General features: G+C 41.3%; 1 protein-coding gene across 2 annotated transcripts in view; it reads right to left on the bottom strand.

The window, feature by feature from the left end:
* Positions 1 to 15,573, bottom strand: part of TMEM241 (transmembrane protein 241) — a 60,120-nt gene extending 44,547 nt beyond the window's left edge. For both annotated transcript variants that reach the window (XM_060775168.2, XM_060775169.2), the window contains exons 1-4: positions 15,329 to 15,573; positions 13,254 to 13,300; positions 9,667 to 9,744; positions 1,799 to 1,880 (exon numbers count right to left, since the gene is read on the bottom strand). In XM_060775168.2, coding sequence (XP_060631151.2) covers positions 1,799 to 1,880; positions 9,667 to 9,744; positions 13,254 to 13,300; positions 15,329 to 15,400 — 279 coding nt within the window. In that variant the 5' untranslated portion in view covers positions 15,401 to 15,573. The remainder of the gene's footprint in view (positions 1 to 1,798; positions 1,881 to 9,666; positions 9,745 to 13,253; positions 13,301 to 15,328) is intronic.
* Between the last annotated feature and the right edge of the window lie 4,919 nt (positions 15,574 to 20,492).

Genomic DNA, 20,492 nt, shown 5'->3' with positions numbered 1-20,492 from the left:
TCAGTTGTTCCGTGGTCTGTTCTTACTGTTGCTACTTGGTCGTTATACAGATTCCATAGGAGTCAGACAAGGTGACTTGGTATTGCCATACCACCAAGAACTTGCCACAATTTATTATTTGCATATATACATACATAATGAGATATCTTGGAGATGAATTTAAATTCATTTTATCTTTTCTCTATACCATATATGCATAGCCTGAAGGCTCTATCTGTACCAGTAATTTTCTACAGTATTTGGAATGAAATTAAATTTCTGTACATGGAATGCCAGAAAGCAGAGTTATCATTATCTCAAGACACCCATGTGGCTGATTTTGGATTCTGGGATTGCAGATAAAGGGCCCTCAACCTGTACACAAAAATATACCCCTTCTGGTATTACAAATGATATATAGGCAATTTAACTCAGCATTGATCTCAACCCCCTTCAATTTATCCAGAGTTTCTTTAAAACCATGCTTCCAGTTTTAGCTATGTCTTCTGGCAGTGATTTCCACATATTACATAGACAAATTATGAAGATGTTTTGCTTGATTCAATAACATTTTTGTACTTATCCTTTTGTAGTACTGCTCATTAAATCTCAGAGGGAGTCAAGCAGTTGCGAATTCAAATACAACTTTTCCAAACTCTATAAAAAGCAGCAGCTAAAATAGTAATTGTGTCTATTGATCATTCTGTGCAGGCATGAATTTCTAGCTTGTCTTTCCTTTGACAAATGAATACCAGAAGCTATGGGTTTTTTGCTGACACATGATTCTGGTTCATCTAGCATTCTAGCAAGAGACTTCCCACCATTCCTACTTCTCATGTAACAAGAAACAAATGATGGCCTGTGACTCTAACATCATCACCATTTCTCTCCTGTATGATTTTTAACATCTTTGCCTGAAAATGCCAGTGAAGCTTCGGAAAAATTTCATACTGTATTTTATGTTTTGGAGTTGGCCCAGTAAGTGTATTGCTGCTTGTAAATTTTGGACTTTATGGTATTTTGCTGCACGACCAAAAAGGCAATATTAAGTATATTAGCTGGTGATATTAAGTATATTATCATGCACGAAGTATCAAACGGTTTCTTCACAGCTTTCCATTCAAACACACACACAAACTGGGTAGTTGTAGGTTTTTCGGGCTGTATGGCCATGTTCTAGAAGCATTCTCTCCTGACATTTCACCTGCATTTTGTGGCAGGCATCCTCAGAGATTGCGAGACCTCACAACCTTTGAGGATGCCTGTCACAGATGCAGGCAAAACGCCAGGAGAGAATGCTTCTAGAACATGGCCATGCAGCCCTCAAAACCTACAACAACCCAGTGATTCCGGTGATGAAAGCCTTCGACAATACGCACACAAACAATACTGAATGAAAATTAAGACAGAAATGATAGTTAAAGGGGTTGTTTCCATATTACGGAGGAAGGGCTTATTCCTTCTGACTTTCTTTGGAAAGCAGGGTACAGGACATTTAAGTTAGCCTACGTGCTTCTAACCAGCTGAATGCAAAGCAAAGCAGAGGAAGAGCCCTGGAGCCAAAACATTTCAGAGCAAAGGAAAAGGCTAACTAATTCACAGATGTCCAGGAGACTCTTTGCAAGTTGCAGCAACAAATCATTCAAGCATTACAAATTGTAACAAGCACACAGCTGGCAGGAGAACTCAACGCAATCGTCTCCCCAGAGCTAAGACCACCAAACTTTAATATGATTTTTTAAAGTTACGAAGTAACAGTAACAGCATTAACATTGACCATAAAAGGCTACGTCAGACTCAATGTCTACAGATATCTTACCAATCTGGATAATGCCCTGGAACCTGAGTAAATGATGCCCACAAAAAGTGCAGACGCTGGAAGCCACGACAGAACATCTGACCTATAAAAACACATCAAGCATGCCATTACAACTGTTGCATTACCATACAATGAAAACTGTGTGCATGTATGTGCCTCCAAGCTTCCTCTGCTTCCATGAATTTCATATGTATTTTTAGGCAATCCTCAGAGGTGGTTTTGTCTATCCCTTCTTCTGAAATATAACCTACAAGCACTTCATATTTGTTGGCAGTCTTCCATCAATCTACTAAGCAGCGATGACACCATCTAACTTCCAAGATCAGATGGTATCTGCTGCCCTTAGGGCAGGCATCCTCAAACTGTGTCCTTCCAGTTTGGGCCTCCAGTTCCCAGAATTCCTGACCATTGAACAAGCTGGCTAGGTCTTCTGGGAGTTGGAGGCTAAAACAGCGAGAGAGATGCATGTTGAGCAATGGTTCTCAATCTGTGGGTCCCCAGATGTTTTGGACTTCAACTCCCAGAAACAGCTGATAAACTGGCTGGGATTTCTTGGAGTTGTAAGCCAAAACACCTGGGAACCCACAGGTTGAGAACCACTGATGTTGAGGATGCCTGCTTTACTGTATTTAGGCTCCACACTGGGAACTACCAACACCTAAGTTAAAGTATCCAATATCCACTTAGCCAATTACAGATGGCTAGGTGTATATCCTATAATACTTGCTCACCATCCCTATCCGGAATTTCAAAATCCAAAATCCTGTACTCCAAAATCCAAAGCTGTCCACATGGGTAATAGAGACAGTGACGCACATGCTTTCTGATGTTTCGAAGTACACAAACTTTGTTTTATGCACAACATTATTTTAATATATTATGTATAAAATTACTTTCAAGTTATGAGTATGAGATATGTATGCAACCTAAATGAATTTTGTGTTTTAGACTTGGGTCCCATCTCATCATGCATGTACCATAAAGAGAGTAAAATCATAAATGTAATAATAATAATAATAATAATAATAATAGAGTAAAATAATGGAAATGTAATAATAACAGTAATGACAGAGTAGAATAAATGTAATAGTAACAACAATAATAGAATAAAACAATAAATGTAATAATAATAAAAAGGTAATAAATGTAATAATAACAATAATAAATAGAGTAAAATAATAAACATAATAAAAATAATACTATTAGAGTAAGGTAATGGAAATGTAATTATAATTATAATTATAATAAATAGTGTAAAATAATAAATGTAATAAAAATAATAATAACCCAGTAAAATAATAAATAACTTTGACTTGAGTATAAGCCGAGGGGGGGGGGGGCTTTTTCAACCTAAAAAGGGGGCTGAAAAACTTGGCTTATATTTGCGTATGTACAGTATATGCAAATACAGGTTTTCCAAAGTCAGAAACAACTGAAATCCAAAACACTTCTGGTCCAAAGCATTTCAGTTAAAGGATATTTAACCTGTGCCTTTTATGGTCATTGGGCACAGTGGAAACTTATCTGAATCAAACTGGCATCTACTGTAATTCCACTGCTGCTAACTTGAAATCAAATGCCTACTCAGAACGAGGCATGCAATTTCAGCTTCAACAAGAACGGAAAAATAAAGCTCCAAAGCCTGAGAACTAGATCTCTGTATGGAAAACAGAGATCATTGACCACAAGGTGAAGTCTTAGGCATCCCTGAAATGTCTGCATTTCTAACACAGTCATGTAAAAATGTGTTGGAAAAGGCCATTATAACAGTTCCCACGAGGTAATTGCAGGATTTCTGTGCTGCTAATAGGACTCTTAATTTTTTCATTTCAGGGCAGGAAAAGAATGTCTAACAGGACAGGAAATACTTGAATAGCAGTCCTCACTCTTACATGTCAAGCCAAACACAAGTCAGGCTCAGAGACGCCTATAATGACTGTGCAGTTTAGGGTGTTTATTCACAAGTAGAAAGAAATGTATGACTTAAGGATCAGAAACTGCACCATATAACACTTACTTATTTGCAGAGCATTATTATCTATTTGTTGTTACACTTCCAAAGGAGGCAAAAAGTAAATCCCATCTGAACATGTTAAAAAATCCTGTGATAAGAGCCACCAGAAGTAAGAAATGATTCAAAGGCACACAACAACAACAAAATAGTGCACTGTTTATATATGTAGTTTCTCTTTATGGTTTTATACAGGGTTAGTCAAAATGAATAGGCCAATTCGGGTACAATTAATTTTCTTATTGGCCTATTCATTTTGACTAACCCTGTATAATTCTTTGAGAGCGTATAGAGACTTAAATGGCTGATTGTTTATTTGGAGGAAGAAAATGCTAGGAAAATATTCATATGAAACAGCACACTTTCAAATCTTAGCACAGTTATAACTCCAGTTGCAGCCTGACGAGCAGAATATGCATGCCAATTGCCTTTTAATTTTGTTGGGTTTAGGTACAAATGAAGCCCCCCCCCCCCCAAAGGAAACCATGAGTAAACAACTCATTAATCCCAAAGATCACTAAACACAGTGAAAATCTCACAATTTCCACATAAGCTGAATCTTATACCATTAATAAGAATTGAAGAATGGGAAACCCAACCTTGCCACCAAAGTAGGAAAGAAACCAATAGCCAGACAACCAGAGATTGAGAACAATAACCTCCATGAACCTTTTACATCTACTGAATTGGACATGGCTCTCAACAAATGTAAGAATGGCAAAGCAGCTGGCTTGGATGATCTACGGATGGAACAAATCAAGAACTTTGGTCCAAAAGCAAGGCGCTGGCTGCTGGAGCTGATGAACAACTGCACTGCATCCTGTCAGATCCCCAAAATCTGGAGGAAAGCAAGAGTCATCGCCATCTTGAAGCCAGGCAAAGACCGTAATGACCCAAAAAGCTACAGACCAATCTCCCTGTTGTGCCACCTCTACAAAGTTCTGGAGAGACTTATTTTGCATAGAATTATGGAAAATATAGACCCTGTTTGATCCCACAGCAAGCTGGCTTCAGAAAAGGCAAAAGCTGCACATCGCAAGTGCTGAACCTGACTCAGCACATAGAAGATGGCTTTGAAAGGCAGCAGATCACAGGAGCTGTCTTCATAGACTTGTCAGCAGCCTATGATACTGTGAACCACCGCCTCCTCCTGAGAAAAATGTATAATATCACAAAGGATTACCACCTCACCCGCCTCATAGGAAACCTGCTACAAAACAGGAGCTTTTTCGTTGAGTTCCAGGGCCAGAGAAGCAGATGGCGGAAACAGAAGAATGGCCTGCCTCAGGGGAGCGTGCTTGCTCCATCCATGTTCAACATCTACACAAATGACCAGCCACTGCCAGAAGGGACAGAGAGTTTCATCTATGCTGATGATCGTGCCATTACTGCTCAAGCAGGGAGCTTTGAGATGGTAGAACAGAAGCTCTCCGAAGCTCTAGGTGCTCTTACTGCCTATTACAGGGAAAACCAACTGATCCCTAATCCATCTAAAACACAGACATGCGCCTTTCACCTTAAGAACAGACAAGCATCCCGAGCTCTGAGGATTACCTGGGAAGGAATCCCACTGGAGCATTGCAGCACACCCAAATACCTGGGAGTCACTTTGGACCGTGCTCTGACCTACAAGAAGCACTGCCTGAACATCAAACAAAAAGTGGGCGCAAGAAACAACATCATACGAAAGCTGACTGGCACAACCTGGGGATCACAACCAGACACAGTGAAGACATCTGCCCTTGCGCTATGCTACTCTGCTGCTGAGTATGCATGCCCAGTGTGGAACACATCTCACCACACTAAAACAGTAGATGTGGCTCTTAACGAGACATGCCGCATTATCACAGGGTGTCTGCGACCCACACCACTGGAGAAATTACACTGCTTAGCCGGTATTGCACCACCTGACATCCGCCGGGAAGTAGCAGCCAATAGTGAAAGGACCAAGGCAGAGACATCTCCAGCTCATCCCCTGTTTGGGTATCAGCCAGCACGTCAACGACTTAAATCAAGACATAGTTTTCTTAGATCTACAGAGACACTCGCTGGAACACCCCAGCAAGCGAGAGTCCAAAAGTGGCAGGCCCAAACCCAGCACCTCAATTCATGGGTGATACCAGATGAGAGACTCCCCCCTGGGCACTCAGAAGACTGGGCGACTTGGAAGGCGCTGAACAGATTGCGCTCTGGCACCACGAGATGCAGAGCCAATCTTAAGAAATGGGGCTACAGGGTGGAATCCTCGGCATGCGAGTGCGGAGAAGAACAAACCACTGACCACCTGCTGCAATGCACCCTGAGCCCTGCCACATGCACGATGGAGGACCTTCTTGCGGCAACCCCAGAGGCACTCCAAGTGGCCAGATACTGGTCAAAGGACATTTAACCAAATACCAAATTTGCAAAATCTGTATGGTTTTTTTTTTCTTTCTTTCTTCTTTTTCCTTTTCTTTTTAATCTCTGTGTTTGTTTTGCCCTGTTAGAATTGTAATACAATGGTTGCTGATGACACGATAAATAAATAACCATTAATGCTAGTTAAAATTCTTGACATTATAGTATTTATTTTTCTTCAAGATACTAACTCATTTGACTGTACATGAAAATGTAGTTTTGGATACACATATAGTCCTCAGAATATGTCAGTCTTAGAATTAAACATCGCCATCAGTTTCGGCACCTAAATGAAGCTGGCATCAGGACATAACAGGCCTGCAATATTTTACAAATATTGCATGGTAGAATGGCTATGCCTCTTCTTTTCAGGTAAAGGTCTAACTTTCACACAGGAGAAACATATTGGTTGAAGACATCTAAGAGGGGCTTCTTTGCTTTGTTGTAAAACACCTTCCCTTGGAGACCAGATTTGTGCTGATGCTGGCTGTCACTCCTCTAAATGTTCCTCCAGCAACAGCAAGAATATCCCTGTGAGCAGCAAAATCAGGCAATTCCAACTGAGTGGTCCACACGAGGGTCTTCCTCCAGGGGCAAACCAAGAATGGGCAACTTGGAAGTCCCTGAACAGACTCAGAAGCAGAGTTGGCAGATCAAAAGACAACCTGGCAAAATGGCACTACCTAGAAGAACCATCCACCTTGTGCAACTGTGGAGAAGAACAAACAATTCAGCATATGTATGCTTGCCCACTATGCCCAGAATCATGCACAGAGGAAGAACTGTTTAAAGCTACAGACAATGCAGTTGCTGTTGCCCGTTTTTGGTCTAAAACTATCTAGCAGCTTGTGGTCCCTTTATTTTATCAGTTCTAGACTTATCTATTTAGGCAATGCTTTTGTCAAGAAATAATAATAATAAAGCTGTATTATCTGAGCAGGAGTCAGAAACAAACAGAAAAACTATTGATGTGGAACTTTAAAAACATTACAGTAAAAAACACGAAACAGTCCTTTGAGGACAAGGTTATTATTTCTGTGACTTGCAGTGCTTGGATTGCCATCTTTTACACATCAGTACAGGAATGGAGCTGGCAATTCTACCTTATATTTGCCTTGCTTAGACTGACATCTAGTGGAGTGCTAGACGACTCCAAAAACAGATTTAAAAACTATCAAAATTGTTATGTGCTGCTGCTTCTCTGAACAGGGTATATATAGCGATGCAAGTAAGAAGTAAAATTATTTGTTAGTTTGTTTATGTCAGTTTACTTCTTGCACATTTCCTGTTGTCTCCCCAGTGTGGTGTAGCGGTTGAATATAGGATTATGAACTCTGGAGACCAGGGTTAAAATATCTGCTCCAAGGGACAGCAACAATGACTAGAAAACTCAGAAGACGTTTTACACTGAAGTGAAGATGATTGGAAGCCAAAACCTCAACCCCCTTTTACCTAAGCCCACTCTCCCTATTCAAACCTACCCCACACCCCCAAATCCTTTACCATGGTCCTTGTCCTCACCTCCCCTTCTTTTTCCTTTTATCTTATTTTTGTGACAAAAACTTTAATAAAAATTTATATGAAAAAAAATTCTGCTCCACCGTGGAAACCCACTGGGTGACCTTGGGCAAGACACACTCGCTCAAGTTTCAGAGGAAAGTGAAGGCAAAGCTTTTCTGAAAAAAAAAATTCTATTCTTGTTTAGACGTCAGAGTACATTTTTAGCACAAGCACTCAAAATATTCCCTTAAAAGATTTTTTTAAAATACTGTTCATTGTTGTGCAGCATTATTAGGTAAAACAAATAGGAAGGCTGAATATGTAAGTCAGGGGTCCTCAAACTAAGGTCCGAGGGCCAGATACAGCCCTCGAAGGTCATTTACCCGGCCCTTGCTCAGGGTCAACCTAAGTTTGAAAAGACTTAAAAGCACACAACAACAACAACAATCCTATCTCTTCAGCCAAAAGCAGGCCCACACTTCCCATTGAAATACCAATAAGTTTATATTTGTTAAAATTGTTATTCATTTTAATTATTGTATTATTTTAAAGTGTTTTTTGCACTACAAATAAGACATGTGCAGTGTCCATAGGAATTCATTCATGTTTTCTTCAAATTATAATCCAGCTCTCCAACAGTGTGAGGGACTGTGACCTGGCCCTCTGTTTAAAATATTTGAGGACCCCTGATGTAAGTGATCTTACATAGTCCTAAAAATTAAAAATAAAACTTCTAGTTGGAGATTTCATCTGCTATCTAATGTTGGGATGTCTGCTTTAAGTACTTGTGCTTAATTAAAACTTGTATGCCAGCTGCGCCTGTACCTTGGGAAGTCGGATCTGGCCACGGTGGTCCACGCTCTTGTTACATCCCGATTAGATTACTGCAACGCACTCTACGTGGGGTTGCCTTTGAAGGCTGTTCGGAAACTCCAACTAGTCCAGCGAGAGGCAGCCAGACTGCTCACCAGAGCGTCATACAGGGAGCATACCACCCCACTGTCGTGTCAGCTCCACTGGCTGCCGATCCAGTTCCGAGCACAATTCAAAGTGTTGGTTTTGACCTATAAAACCCTATACGGCTCCGGCCTAGTGTATCTGTCTGAACGGATCTCCCTCTACGTCCCACCCCGGAGTCTAAGATCGTCTGGGGAGGCCCTGCTCTCGACCCCGCCTCTATCACAAGTGAGGCTGGCGGGGACGAGGAGCAGGGACTTCTCAGTGGTGGCCCCCCGCCTGTGGAATTCGCTCCCCGGGGAAATCAGATCAGCGACATCACTCCTTTCCTTCAGGAAAAAACTGAAAACTTGGATTTGGGATCAGGCATTCGGATAACCGGGCAGATAAAGAAAGGACTTTGACAATGGCCAGGAAATGACTAATGGAATGGAATTTGGAACTCTGAAAGACTTACGCTGAGCATGTGAATAGTTTTATATGATGCTTTGTATATTGATGTTTTGATTGTTTTTAATTTGAGATAATTGTTTTAACTATGGTGGTTTGTACATTATGTGTAATTTGTATAGGCATCGAATCGTGCCTTTTCTGTAAGCCGCGCTGAGTCCCCCCTCGGGGGTTAAGAAGAGCGGGGTAAAAGTACCCAAAATAAATAAATAAAACTTGCTAATCCGAATAATCTGCAATGTTGATATACAACAGTGTGGGAATGGAAAGAAAAAAAATGCATATACTCATGATCCTGGGACACAATGCATACATTGTAAAAGCATTAAGGAAACATCTCAGTTACAATGGGTATTTAGAAAATTAGTGTGGGTTCAAATAATTACCCATGTCAAAGTTTTTACTACATTATGAGAAACACAAATGCATACACCGACAAAATCAAGTAAGGTGATAAGGTGGCAGTGGATATTAGAATAATGTGACATTCTGATTACTATACTATATACTACTATATTACTATATACTATTATACTACGTAATTTCATTGCACCTTGAGCTGATGGAGATTTCTACCCAGCCGATCTTCCAGGAAATGTGTAGGAGAAATCCACCAACTAGTGTCTGCCATCTGAAATTGAAACATGCAATAATCACTTTCCCCCTCCAAAACAATCAACCTAGGTCAATCATTAGTCATACTGTAGCCTTCTTCCATAAGTAACAGCTTGGGAATTCAGTAGAAACATCAATAAAATCTAGTTGATGGTGGGAATTTGTGTAAAACAGGCCACATGTTTTGCATATAGTGTAGTTGCCATTGAGCTAGGGAGAAGTGTGGCCTGACAAAGTCAATTTCTATAATTATCCAAGCTTCCTAATTTCCACCAATAATTTTCATCTTGTCATTGGGCCGCAATCAACAATTAATGTGGAAAATTTGATATGAAATTTGATGTACATTTTTTAAAAAGTAGCACACACTTGCTGAGTGGCCCTACACAAGCCATTGCTGTGACTCAAGGTTAATCCTCTCATACAATCCTTTTATTAACTGTGTTTCCTTTCATCAGCTATGTTGAGAGGCCAAATGGATCCAGCTACTTCTCCCTATGAACGGTGCCATAACTCTAACCAATGAGTTTTTTTCCCTAGCTTAAACACACACATATATCTCCTCCAACAAAAGGAGATTATAAATCTACTGCCAAGGACTGTCTTCCTTATTATGTAACCAGTCTTAACCTTTTCAGCTGAAAAACAAAAATGGACAAAACAAATATATAAGACAATACAGTATAGTACAGGTTGAGTCTCCCTTATCTGAAATGCATGGGACCCAACGTTTTTTTGGATTGTAGATATTTGGGGTTTTGCTGAATACCTGTATTTACATATACATTGTAAATGAGGGGTTGTAGGAAAGAGTCACACATCCAACACCCATGGTTTTTTGCATTACTTGTGTGGACAGGGTTATGATAAAGCTGCTAATATGAGTGGTCATATTAGTGGTCTACAGGCAATTATATTGCAGAACTATCAAATGGCTATACATCCACTGCATGTGATAGACAGTTTTTTCCGAATGTGAAGAAATTTCTTCAGATTTCTGCAATATTGCCAGTACCAACAGCTACAAACGTAAGGTCGTTTTCAACTCTTAAACATTTGAGAACATACATAAAAAGCACAATGGGGCAAGAAACACTGTTTGGACTTGCACTCTTGAGTGTCCACTAAAATTTATCCATGGAGACTGATTTCTGTCAAAGTGTATTGACATAGTTTTCAAGTATTTCTAGCAGATACTGAGGTATTCTTTTGTAACCACTAAATTACCAATTTATGGTTATTTTCAGTTTTTCTTTAGACCTGAAACTTTGTAGCTAAAATAGAAATTTAATTTGATTAAATCTATATAAAAATATAGAATGAGTCATAGAATAGAAATTACGTTGTGGTATGGACCTACTGTTCACGATTGGCTAAAAAAATCTAAATTGTTTCAACTCCAACTCTCCCCCCCCCCCCCATTTCTTTTTCTGGATGCAGGCCTGCCACCATCTGCTTTTGACAGGAGTTTTGTATAAGGCAAGCCAGAGGAACTGGTCTTCTCAGTCCTGCGCCTCTAACTCTAACAGTTATGAAGGACTGATTGTAGATTGTAGAACAGGTATGGGCAAACTTCGGCTCTCCGGGTGTTTTGGACTTCCACAATTCCTAACAGCCTAACAGCCGGAGCTGAAGTCCAAAACACCTGGAGGGCCGACGTTTGACCATGCCTGTTGTAGAGTATAGTATAATATCGCATAGTATTGTAAACTTAATATAATGTAATGGCGATAATAAGGTTGCAATGGTAACACTAGCCACTGCTGATGACCCTGCTTAGCTTCCAAGATCTGTTACCTTCAAGGTATTTAGATAACCATATTTAATACTGCTACAGTTGACTGACAGAGATGAGATTAGCCTGACTTGATTATGACAACTAATTTACAATCTTGAGATCACAATGACTCAATGAGTTTTGTTTGTTATTGGTGTGATAATGATTTTGAACAGCTGATGAATGTTCATTCAACAGGAGCTAACAGACTTCATTGGAGTCCTTGGCCAAAATCCAACTGTCAGTCTTGATAAAAGCAGTGCCATTTAACCAATAAGATTTACATAAATGTTGACGTACCATTCAGCTGATGATTCAGTGAATCTAGTATCTACTCTATACTGAACTAGTAATTACATTGAGGTTCTTGGCTTACTGAGGCTATCAGAAAATGATACACCCTTTTATCCTAGAACAGTGGTTCCCAACCTTTGGGCCTCCAGATGTTTTGGATTTCAGCTCCCACAGTTCCTAACAGCTGGTAAACTGGCTGGAATTTATGGGAGTTGAAGTCCGAAACATCTGGAAGTTGTTCCACTGCCCCTGTGGAAGATGTGTGCCTATGGCATAGCAGCTTTAGACACACGGGAAGATAATGCTGAAAGCAGAATTGGGAACTTTCAGCGATACAAAATATACGAGGGTTGAATGAAAAGTAATGCCTCCACCTTCGTTACTTGGGTTTGGATGGGCATATTTTAATAAATCAAACGCAGAAATAATCCTTAGAATGTGCTCTTTGACTACCACTATTCACTTTTCCACATAATCACCAATTGGATACATTTCTGCTAACAATGAACAAGTTTTCTGAAGCCATCACAGAGGAAGTTGACACGCTGTTTCCACAACCAGCGTCTCACAGTTCTCTCATCCTGGGTACTCATCGTGCACAGATCTTCCGATAGCCAAGCAAAGCAATAATGTGACACACACGCGTTCTTGTGAAATGCTGATTATGCTTGAAATTTCTCTCTGGGTGATACGATGATTGTCCTGAATCAATCTGTCAACCTTCTGCTTGTGAAACTCAGTGGTTGCTGTCACAAGACGTCCAACTCTCTGTTTGTCACGCAAGTCAGATGTTCCCACCTCAACATCTTTAAACTTACTCGCTCAACAATGCACATTACTCACATCAACACATTCACCATAAACGGCTTGCATTCTCTGATGAATCTCCTTTGGGGTGACACCTTCTGCTGTCAAGAATTTAATGACTGCATGTTGCTTAAGTTGCATTGACCAACCGTCTGCGTAGGGTTCCATACTTCGCACTTTAACAACAAAACCGTTCAATGCTAAGGCTTCCCGCTAAAATGGAACTGTAGAGGAGAGTCTACTGAACAACCCAGTACCTGATGCATACCAGTACTGCCATCTGTTGAGGAGTTACGAAGGTGGAGGCATTACTTTTCATTCAACCCTTGTACAATTGTATCTAGGTGAGGAACAATGGAGGTTACATGTAATGCTTACAGCAACTTATTGATTTAGGGTGTATCTCCACTGTAGACGTAATGCAGTTTGACACCACTTCCATGGCTCAATGCTATGGAATTCTGGGATTTGTAGTTTGGTGAGGCATCAACATTCTTTGGTAGAGAAAGCTGAAAACCTTGTAAAACCATAAATCCTATAATGCCACAACATTAAGTCATGTCAGTTAAAGTGGCATTAAGCTAAAATAATTTTACAGTGTAGATGCACCATAAGACTCGTTCAAATTGTTTTAAAATTGTACTTACCCTTGGAAAAGAGTAGGGTAGGTGAATTTCAAGACAGACAAGACATACTGGAAAACAAATACCAAATCAGAGGACATTACTTACTCAAAATACATATAAACAGGCGACAGGGAAAAAGTAATTCCTGCACGAATATTAATCAATGTTAACAGAATATCATTCTGTTATGATCCCCCTCAGAGGTGGACAAATGTGAGCTATGGGCTGCATGTGACCCCTGAAACTCCACAGGGATCAAACATGTTTCTTGCTCTCAAATGATCCAAAATGAGTACTGAAGTGTGTGGGAGGTGTTTCCACCTGAGCTCCCAGGGTTAAATATCAATTAATCTTAAAATCAGGATTGTCCATGCCATCAAATCACCAATTTCATTTTGGCCCTTTTCACACAGTTGAATAAAATCCCACATCTGCTTTGAACTGGGATAATTGGCAGTGTGGACTCAGATATCCCAGTTTAAAGAAGATATTGTGGGAATGTTCTGCCTTGATATTCTGGGTTACATGGCTGTGTGGAAGGGTCCGTAGGTGCTCTTCACACTCTTTTTTAGTTCAACCACCCTATATTTAATATCATCCCTAAATGTGGCCTTTCGATCACATATTTCTAAATGTATTGGTTGTGCTGTGATCTGCCATTGAGTCAACATTGTTGTACAACAACCCTAAAGATGAGACAACTCAAGTCAACATTCTCATTAGCTACTGGGGGCCCTTCCACATGGCCATAAAGCCCAGAATATCAAGGCAGAAAATCCCACAATATCTGCTTTGAACTGGGTTATCTGAGTCCACACTGCCATATTACCCAGTTCAAAGAAGATAATGTGGGATTTTATTCAGTTGTGTGGAAGGGGACTGAGATCTGGGTTTCTTTGGTTGCATGACCATCAAAGTGTTGTGCTTTCAAGTGATTGGCAACATGAAACAGAAGATACAAACAGAAGGCATCTAACACTTTTGCTATTGGTAGGATTACTATTTCGGTGAGTTTGTTCAAACGTCAATCTTGTATACACTTATGTGCAAGAAAATCCCAATAACTCCAGAGTATACATGCATAGGACGGTATTGTTAGCACATGAATTAGCATCTGCAGGCACCACTGCAGCTTCCCAAACAGGTATGCTTCAACAGTTAAATAAAATTATAGAAGTAATTGTACAACAGTTAAAAGGTTAGCATTTATGTATGTATTTGTATTGATACATAACGAGAAAGGAAATGCAGCTGTTAACATATAACCACATCTAGCAAGTGATATAGCTAGCTGTCCCCAGCCATGCGTTGCTGTGGCCCAGTCTGTGTTTGTGTTTTGTGTGTGTATATGTGTTGTGTGTGTGTATGGTTTTGCGCATATATTGTAAATTTTGTGGTTTTTTGGCTTTTTAAGTTTCTTCTGCTGTGTTTTTCAGTGTTTTTATGAGTGATGGTCACTTGTTGGCCTGATAGGTGTATTGTGTCCAAATTTGGTGACAATTTGTCCAGTGGTTTTTGAGTTATGTTAATCCCATAAACGAATATTACATTTTTATTTATATAGATAAATATAATTCTGGGACATCATCATCATAATAATAAACTTTATTTATATACTGTCTTATCTCCCCAAAGGGACTCATGTATGTATGTATGTATGTATGTATGTATATATGTATACACACATTTGCACACACACCTTTTAGAAATGTAATTGTAATTGTTGCTATAGTGGACATGTTTGTTTGCATATTGTTTTATCTACAGGTTGTTTGTTTTGTTTGCATATTGTTGTACCTTATTTTGGAATATTAATTGGACTTCAATAAGTAGTATTTTAAAGAGAAAGCAATGCAATTCCTTTCGTTATATCACTACCACTCTGGTATCAATGCGTGCATCTGCACTGTAGAGCTAATTCGTTTTGACACCACTTTAATTGCAGAGGCTCAACACCATGGAAACCCGGGAATTGTAGTTTTGCAAGGTCTTGAGCCTCCTCTGCCAAAGAGGGCTGATGCCTCATAGAACTACAACTGTATGGCCCTTCAGTCACACTGCCAAAGTGCAGAGCAGGAGAAGTTCGCTGTCCTCACCTTGTTGGTGAAATAAGAGGCCAAGAAGAACAAGCAGAAGGCGAGACCGGCTGCGGGTCTCTTTAAAGGCATCAGTCAAAGCATTTCGTCGGTCCACGAAGAGGAAGTAAGGCACTGCCTGCCTATGGCCATCTGCTCAAGCTGCCATGACAGGGACACGTTGCCGGTGCGTCTCCTCCAATGGGCGCAGAGGAAAACTCCCAGGAACCGCCTACTTAAAGGGACAGCGCTCCTTTCTGGGTCTCAGGACAAGATGCCACATAGCCCAACTCCTCTTAAAAGGATCACAGCTTTTGTAGCTTATAATTATAGCCAATCTTCCCTGTTTGCAAGGTTTAGGGGTATAGGACTCCCGTGAAAGTGAAAAACAGCAAATAAAAGAAATTGATATTTTTTTAAACCTGAGAGAACACCTTTCTAGGGATTTTGAGGATTTCCAGCAGGAGTTTATTGTCAATAGAAACCCCCAAGTCCTCCAGCACATGACTACACAAAAGTCAAAATTAACAAACTCATGTATTATATTATATAGATTTATTTATATATATATATATATATATATATATATATATATATGTATGTATGTATGTAAATATTTTGTAAACATTTACCTACAATTTCCCACCTTCCCACGTATGGTGACTTTTGGGACACCCTGTAAAGTGGAGAATTTAGATTCCTTGAGAGAACATTTTAAATCAAACCTGGACAAGTCATGTGGCCCTTTCTACACTACCATATAAAATCCAGATTAACCACTTTAAACTGGATTATATGACAATGTCGACTCGTATTAACCACTTCAAAGCAGATCATGTGGATTAGCTGCTTTGATAATCTGGATTATATGGTAGTGTGAAAGGGGCCTGTACCATCCCTTGTCAAGAAATGTAAAATTGGTAGCTGAGAGAGTGTCACCATTGCTTTCTGGAGGTTCAATATATGCAAACTTTTGTTTCCCGAACAAAATTATTAAAAGTACCGCATCAATTAAAGAGTGTTTGTGAAACATAAATTAAATTCTTAGTGTTGGATCCCATCACCAAGATCCCTTGTATGTGTGAACATGCAAATACAGGAACTCCAAAATCTGAAAGAATCTGAAATCCTTTTGGTCCCAAGTACTTCGGATAGGGATGCTCAATCTGTACCACCAATTCAGTGGTTTGCAATGGTATATTGGTATATTGTCACTTCTTAGTTAACCCAATAAAGGCATTATGCTAAAACATTTGAGGGGAAGGTACTATACATCATTTAGAACTTTTAAACAGGAATCCAGGCTGTGTAATGGTGAAGAGGAACTAAGAAATGTTTGTTGTTGTTGTTGTGTGCCTTCAAGTAGTTTCTTCAGCACAGTCCTATATCCCAGAATATCAAGGCAGAAAATCCCACATTATCTGAGTGTGGGCTCAGATAACCAGTTCAAAGCAGATATTGTGGGATTTTCTGTCTTGATATTCTGGGATATAGGGCTGTGTGGAAGGGCCCTCAGAGGCAGAGAGTTCCACTACTGAACAGTTCTCGCGGTTAGGAAGTTCTTCCTAATGTTCAGGTGGAATCTCCTTTCTTGTAGTTTGAAGCCATTGCTCTGAGTAGTTTCCAGGGCAGACATCCTTTCACATATTTATACATGGCAATCATGACTCCTCTCAGTCTTCGCTTGTGCAGGCTAAACATACCCAGCTCTTTAAGATGCTCTTCATAGGGAATGGTTTCCAGACTTTCAACCATTTCAGACACCCTCCTCTGGACATGTCAACAGCTTATCAATATCTCTCTTAAATTGAGGTGCCCAGAACTGGACATAGTGTTCCAGGTGAAGTCTGACCAAGGCAGAATAGAGAGGCACCATGGCACGGAACAATGGCTTCAAACTACAAGAAAGGAGATTCCATCTGAACATGAGGAAGAACTTCTTGACTGTGAGAGCTGTTCAGCAGTGGAACTCTCTGCCCTGGAGTGTGGTGGAGGCTCCTTCTTTGGAAGCTTTTAAACAGAGGCTGGATGGCCATCTGTCAGGGGTGCTTTGAATGCAATATTCCTGCTTCTTGGCAGGGGTTGGATTGGATGGCCCATGAGGTCTCTTCCGACTCTATGATTCCCTCGATCTAGACACTATACTGTTTTGATGCATCCCAGAATCACATTGTCTTTTTAGCTACTGCATCACATTGGCCCCTTCCACACAGCTGAATAAAATCCCACATTATCTGCTTGGAACTGGGATATATGGCAGTGTGGATCCTTCGAGACAGCCCAATATCCCAAATATTGTGGGATTTTCTCCCTTGATATTCTGGGATATAGGGCTGTGTGGGAGGGCCAAGTCCACACTGCCACATACTCCAGTTCAAAGCAGATAATGTAGGATTTTATTCATCTGTGTGGAAGGGGCCCTAGTTCAAAGCAGATATTGTGGGTTATTCTGCCTTGATATTGTGGGTTATATGGCTATGTGGAATGGACCAAAGTTGGCTCATGGTTAACTTGTTGTCCACAAAGACCCCAATATCTTTTTCACATGGACTGTTATCGAGATAGCTATAACTCATTTTGTTTCTTTGCATTTCATTTGATTGGCCTAAGGGCCCTTCCACACAGCCATATAATCCACAATATCAAGGTGGATAATCCACAGTATTGTTGGAGCATGTAAGAAATCAGTTAATGTGTGTGCGTCCACTGTAAAATAAGATGCATGAAACTGACTGGCTGTGCTATGCCTGGGGAGCTGGCTGAGCCTGGGACTTTTGGATACTGTTACATTTTCCAGGCTTGAGCCATGCAGGTGCTCAGAGAGGAGAAAGAAGCAGAGAAAGACAAGAGTTTGGAGTGTGCTCTTGGGCCCTTCCACACAGCGCTATATCCCAGAATATCAAGGCGGAAAATCCCACATTATCTGCTTTGAACTGGAATAAATTGCAGTGTGGATTCAGCTAAGAGGGCCCGTCCACACAGTCCTATATCCCAGAACAGAAAATGAACTGCAAAGACTCTGGCACAAGCTAGTCAAGGTGGTCCCAGTGGTGACCAGGACACTGGGTCATGCAAGTAGAAAATCCCACATTATCTGCTTTGCACTGGATTATCTGAGTCTACACTCAGATGTACGATTTCCTGCCTTGATATTCTGGAACATAGGGACAAATCTGGGATAAATCCATCTGAGTGTTGACTCAGATAATCCAGTTCAAAGCAGATAATGTGAGATTTTCTACCTTGATATTCTGTGATATAGGGCTGTGTGGAAGGGCCCTTTGTTAGCTGAATCCACACTGCAATATATTCCAGTCCAAAGCAGATAATGTAGGATTTTATTAAGCTGTGTGAAAGTGTTTACCTGGAAAGCGAGGGAAAATACTATTTGAACTGCATAAAAGCCCAACAGCAAATTGAGAAGCAGCTAACACAGGCATGGGCCAACCTGGACCCTCCAGGTGTTTTGGACTGCAACTCCCACCATTCCTAACAGCCAATAGCCATGACAAGAGACGCTGGGCTTCCTTTCAGTCCTTTAATGGCAGAGGAGAGCCTGCCCTGGGCCCCAGTTCTTCCTTCCAGTCCTTCAAAGGCAGGTGGGCTTCCTAGCAGTCCTTTCAATGGCAGGTGGGCTTCCTTTCAGTCCTCCAACGGCACAGAGCCCCTCCTTCCAGCGTCCCAGTCAGGTGCTCAGTACCAGTTGGTACAAGAGATGAGATAGCGGACGTCGTCCAGCACGTCCAGGAGCCAAGCCTGGCAGCTCTGGGCCAGGGGCTCGGCTTGGGCGGCCTGGGGAGGAGGAGGCGGCGCCATGGCGGGCTCTGGAGGGGAAGGGGCGCCTTCTCCCGAGGGAGCGGCCTCCCTGGAAGCTTCCCCGGGGTCTCCCTTCTCCTCTGCTTCCTCCTCGGCCTTCTCCAGGGTCGGGACGGCGGCGCTCATCCTGCCCTTCGCCTCCTGCCAAGGGAAAGGTCTCTTGCTCTTCCTGCTGCTGCTCCTCCTCCTCCTTTGTGATGCAGGGAGAAGGAGGAGCCAGGGTGGGAGGCGACGCAAGCACCCGGCGCAGGGCATGCCTAGGCTGGAGAAACAACGTTGCCCTTTGGCACAGCTTTAAAAGCCATGCTATGGGATCCAGGGAGTTGTAGCAGAGGCCCCTATGAAATCCATATTATCTGGACCACTCTGAACAACCACCTTGTCAGGCTGCACAGAGAAGCCACTGAAATCCACAAGCGTGTGGTCAGTTTCAACAGAAAGGAGGAAACCATGAAAATGTACAAAATCTGGCTACCAGTATTTTTTTTAAAACCCTCTATAATAAAGAGGAACACTGGAAAAAACAAAGAAACAGGGAACTCCAGACAATAAACAATCAGGGCCAGCTAACACCTCCCAACAAAGTATGGTGATAGTATGATAGCTGGGTCCTGAAGCTCCGAATTTTATGGAGATGCCACAAAGGCGGCTGTGAATAAGGGAAGAGAGGGGGCGGAGTGAGAGTGCGGGAGAGAAGGATGGATAGAAAGGAGGGGACACTTAGGGTAAGGGTTTGGGTTTGGGTAAAGGATTAGGCTTAGGCTTACGGTACGGTTCAGGGTTAGGGTTTCACCATTAAAGTACTCTTAATGTATTATCTGTCTCCGGCCTGGCTTACATTAGCTAAGCATCTCTTGGACAAACAGCACTCCCGAAGGAGCGATGCAGCACCTCCATAATGCTCGGAGCTTCCGAAACCAGCTATCATACTATTACCCCTAACCCAAACCCTAAACCTTACCCTAACCGTAACCGCTAACCCTAATCGTAACCCTAGCCCTTACCCTACCCCAAACCCTAACCATAAAACTTACTATAACCCTAACCATAACCCTAGCCCTAACCCTTACCCTACCGCTAAACCTAACCATAAACCTTACCCTAACCGCTAACCCTAATCGTAACCCTAGCCCTAACCCTTTCCTTACTCCAAACCCTAACCATAAAACTTACACTAACCCTAACCACTAACCCTAATCATAACCCTAACCCTAATCATACACTAACCGCTAACATTAATTGTAACCCTTACCCTACCCCAAACCTTAACCATAAACCTTACCCTAACCGCTAACCCTAATCATAACCCTAATCGTAACCCTAACCCTCACCATAAACCTTACCCTAACCGCTAACCCTAATTGTAACC

The sequence above is a fragment of the Anolis sagrei genome, chromosome 4 (genome assembly GCF_037176765.1).
Source record: "Anolis sagrei isolate rAnoSag1 chromosome 4, rAnoSag1.mat, whole genome shotgun sequence".
Lineage (NCBI taxonomy): Eukaryota > Metazoa > Chordata > Lepidosauria > Squamata > Dactyloidae > Anolis > Anolis sagrei.
This window is presented reverse-complemented; position numbering and strand designations above follow the sequence as displayed.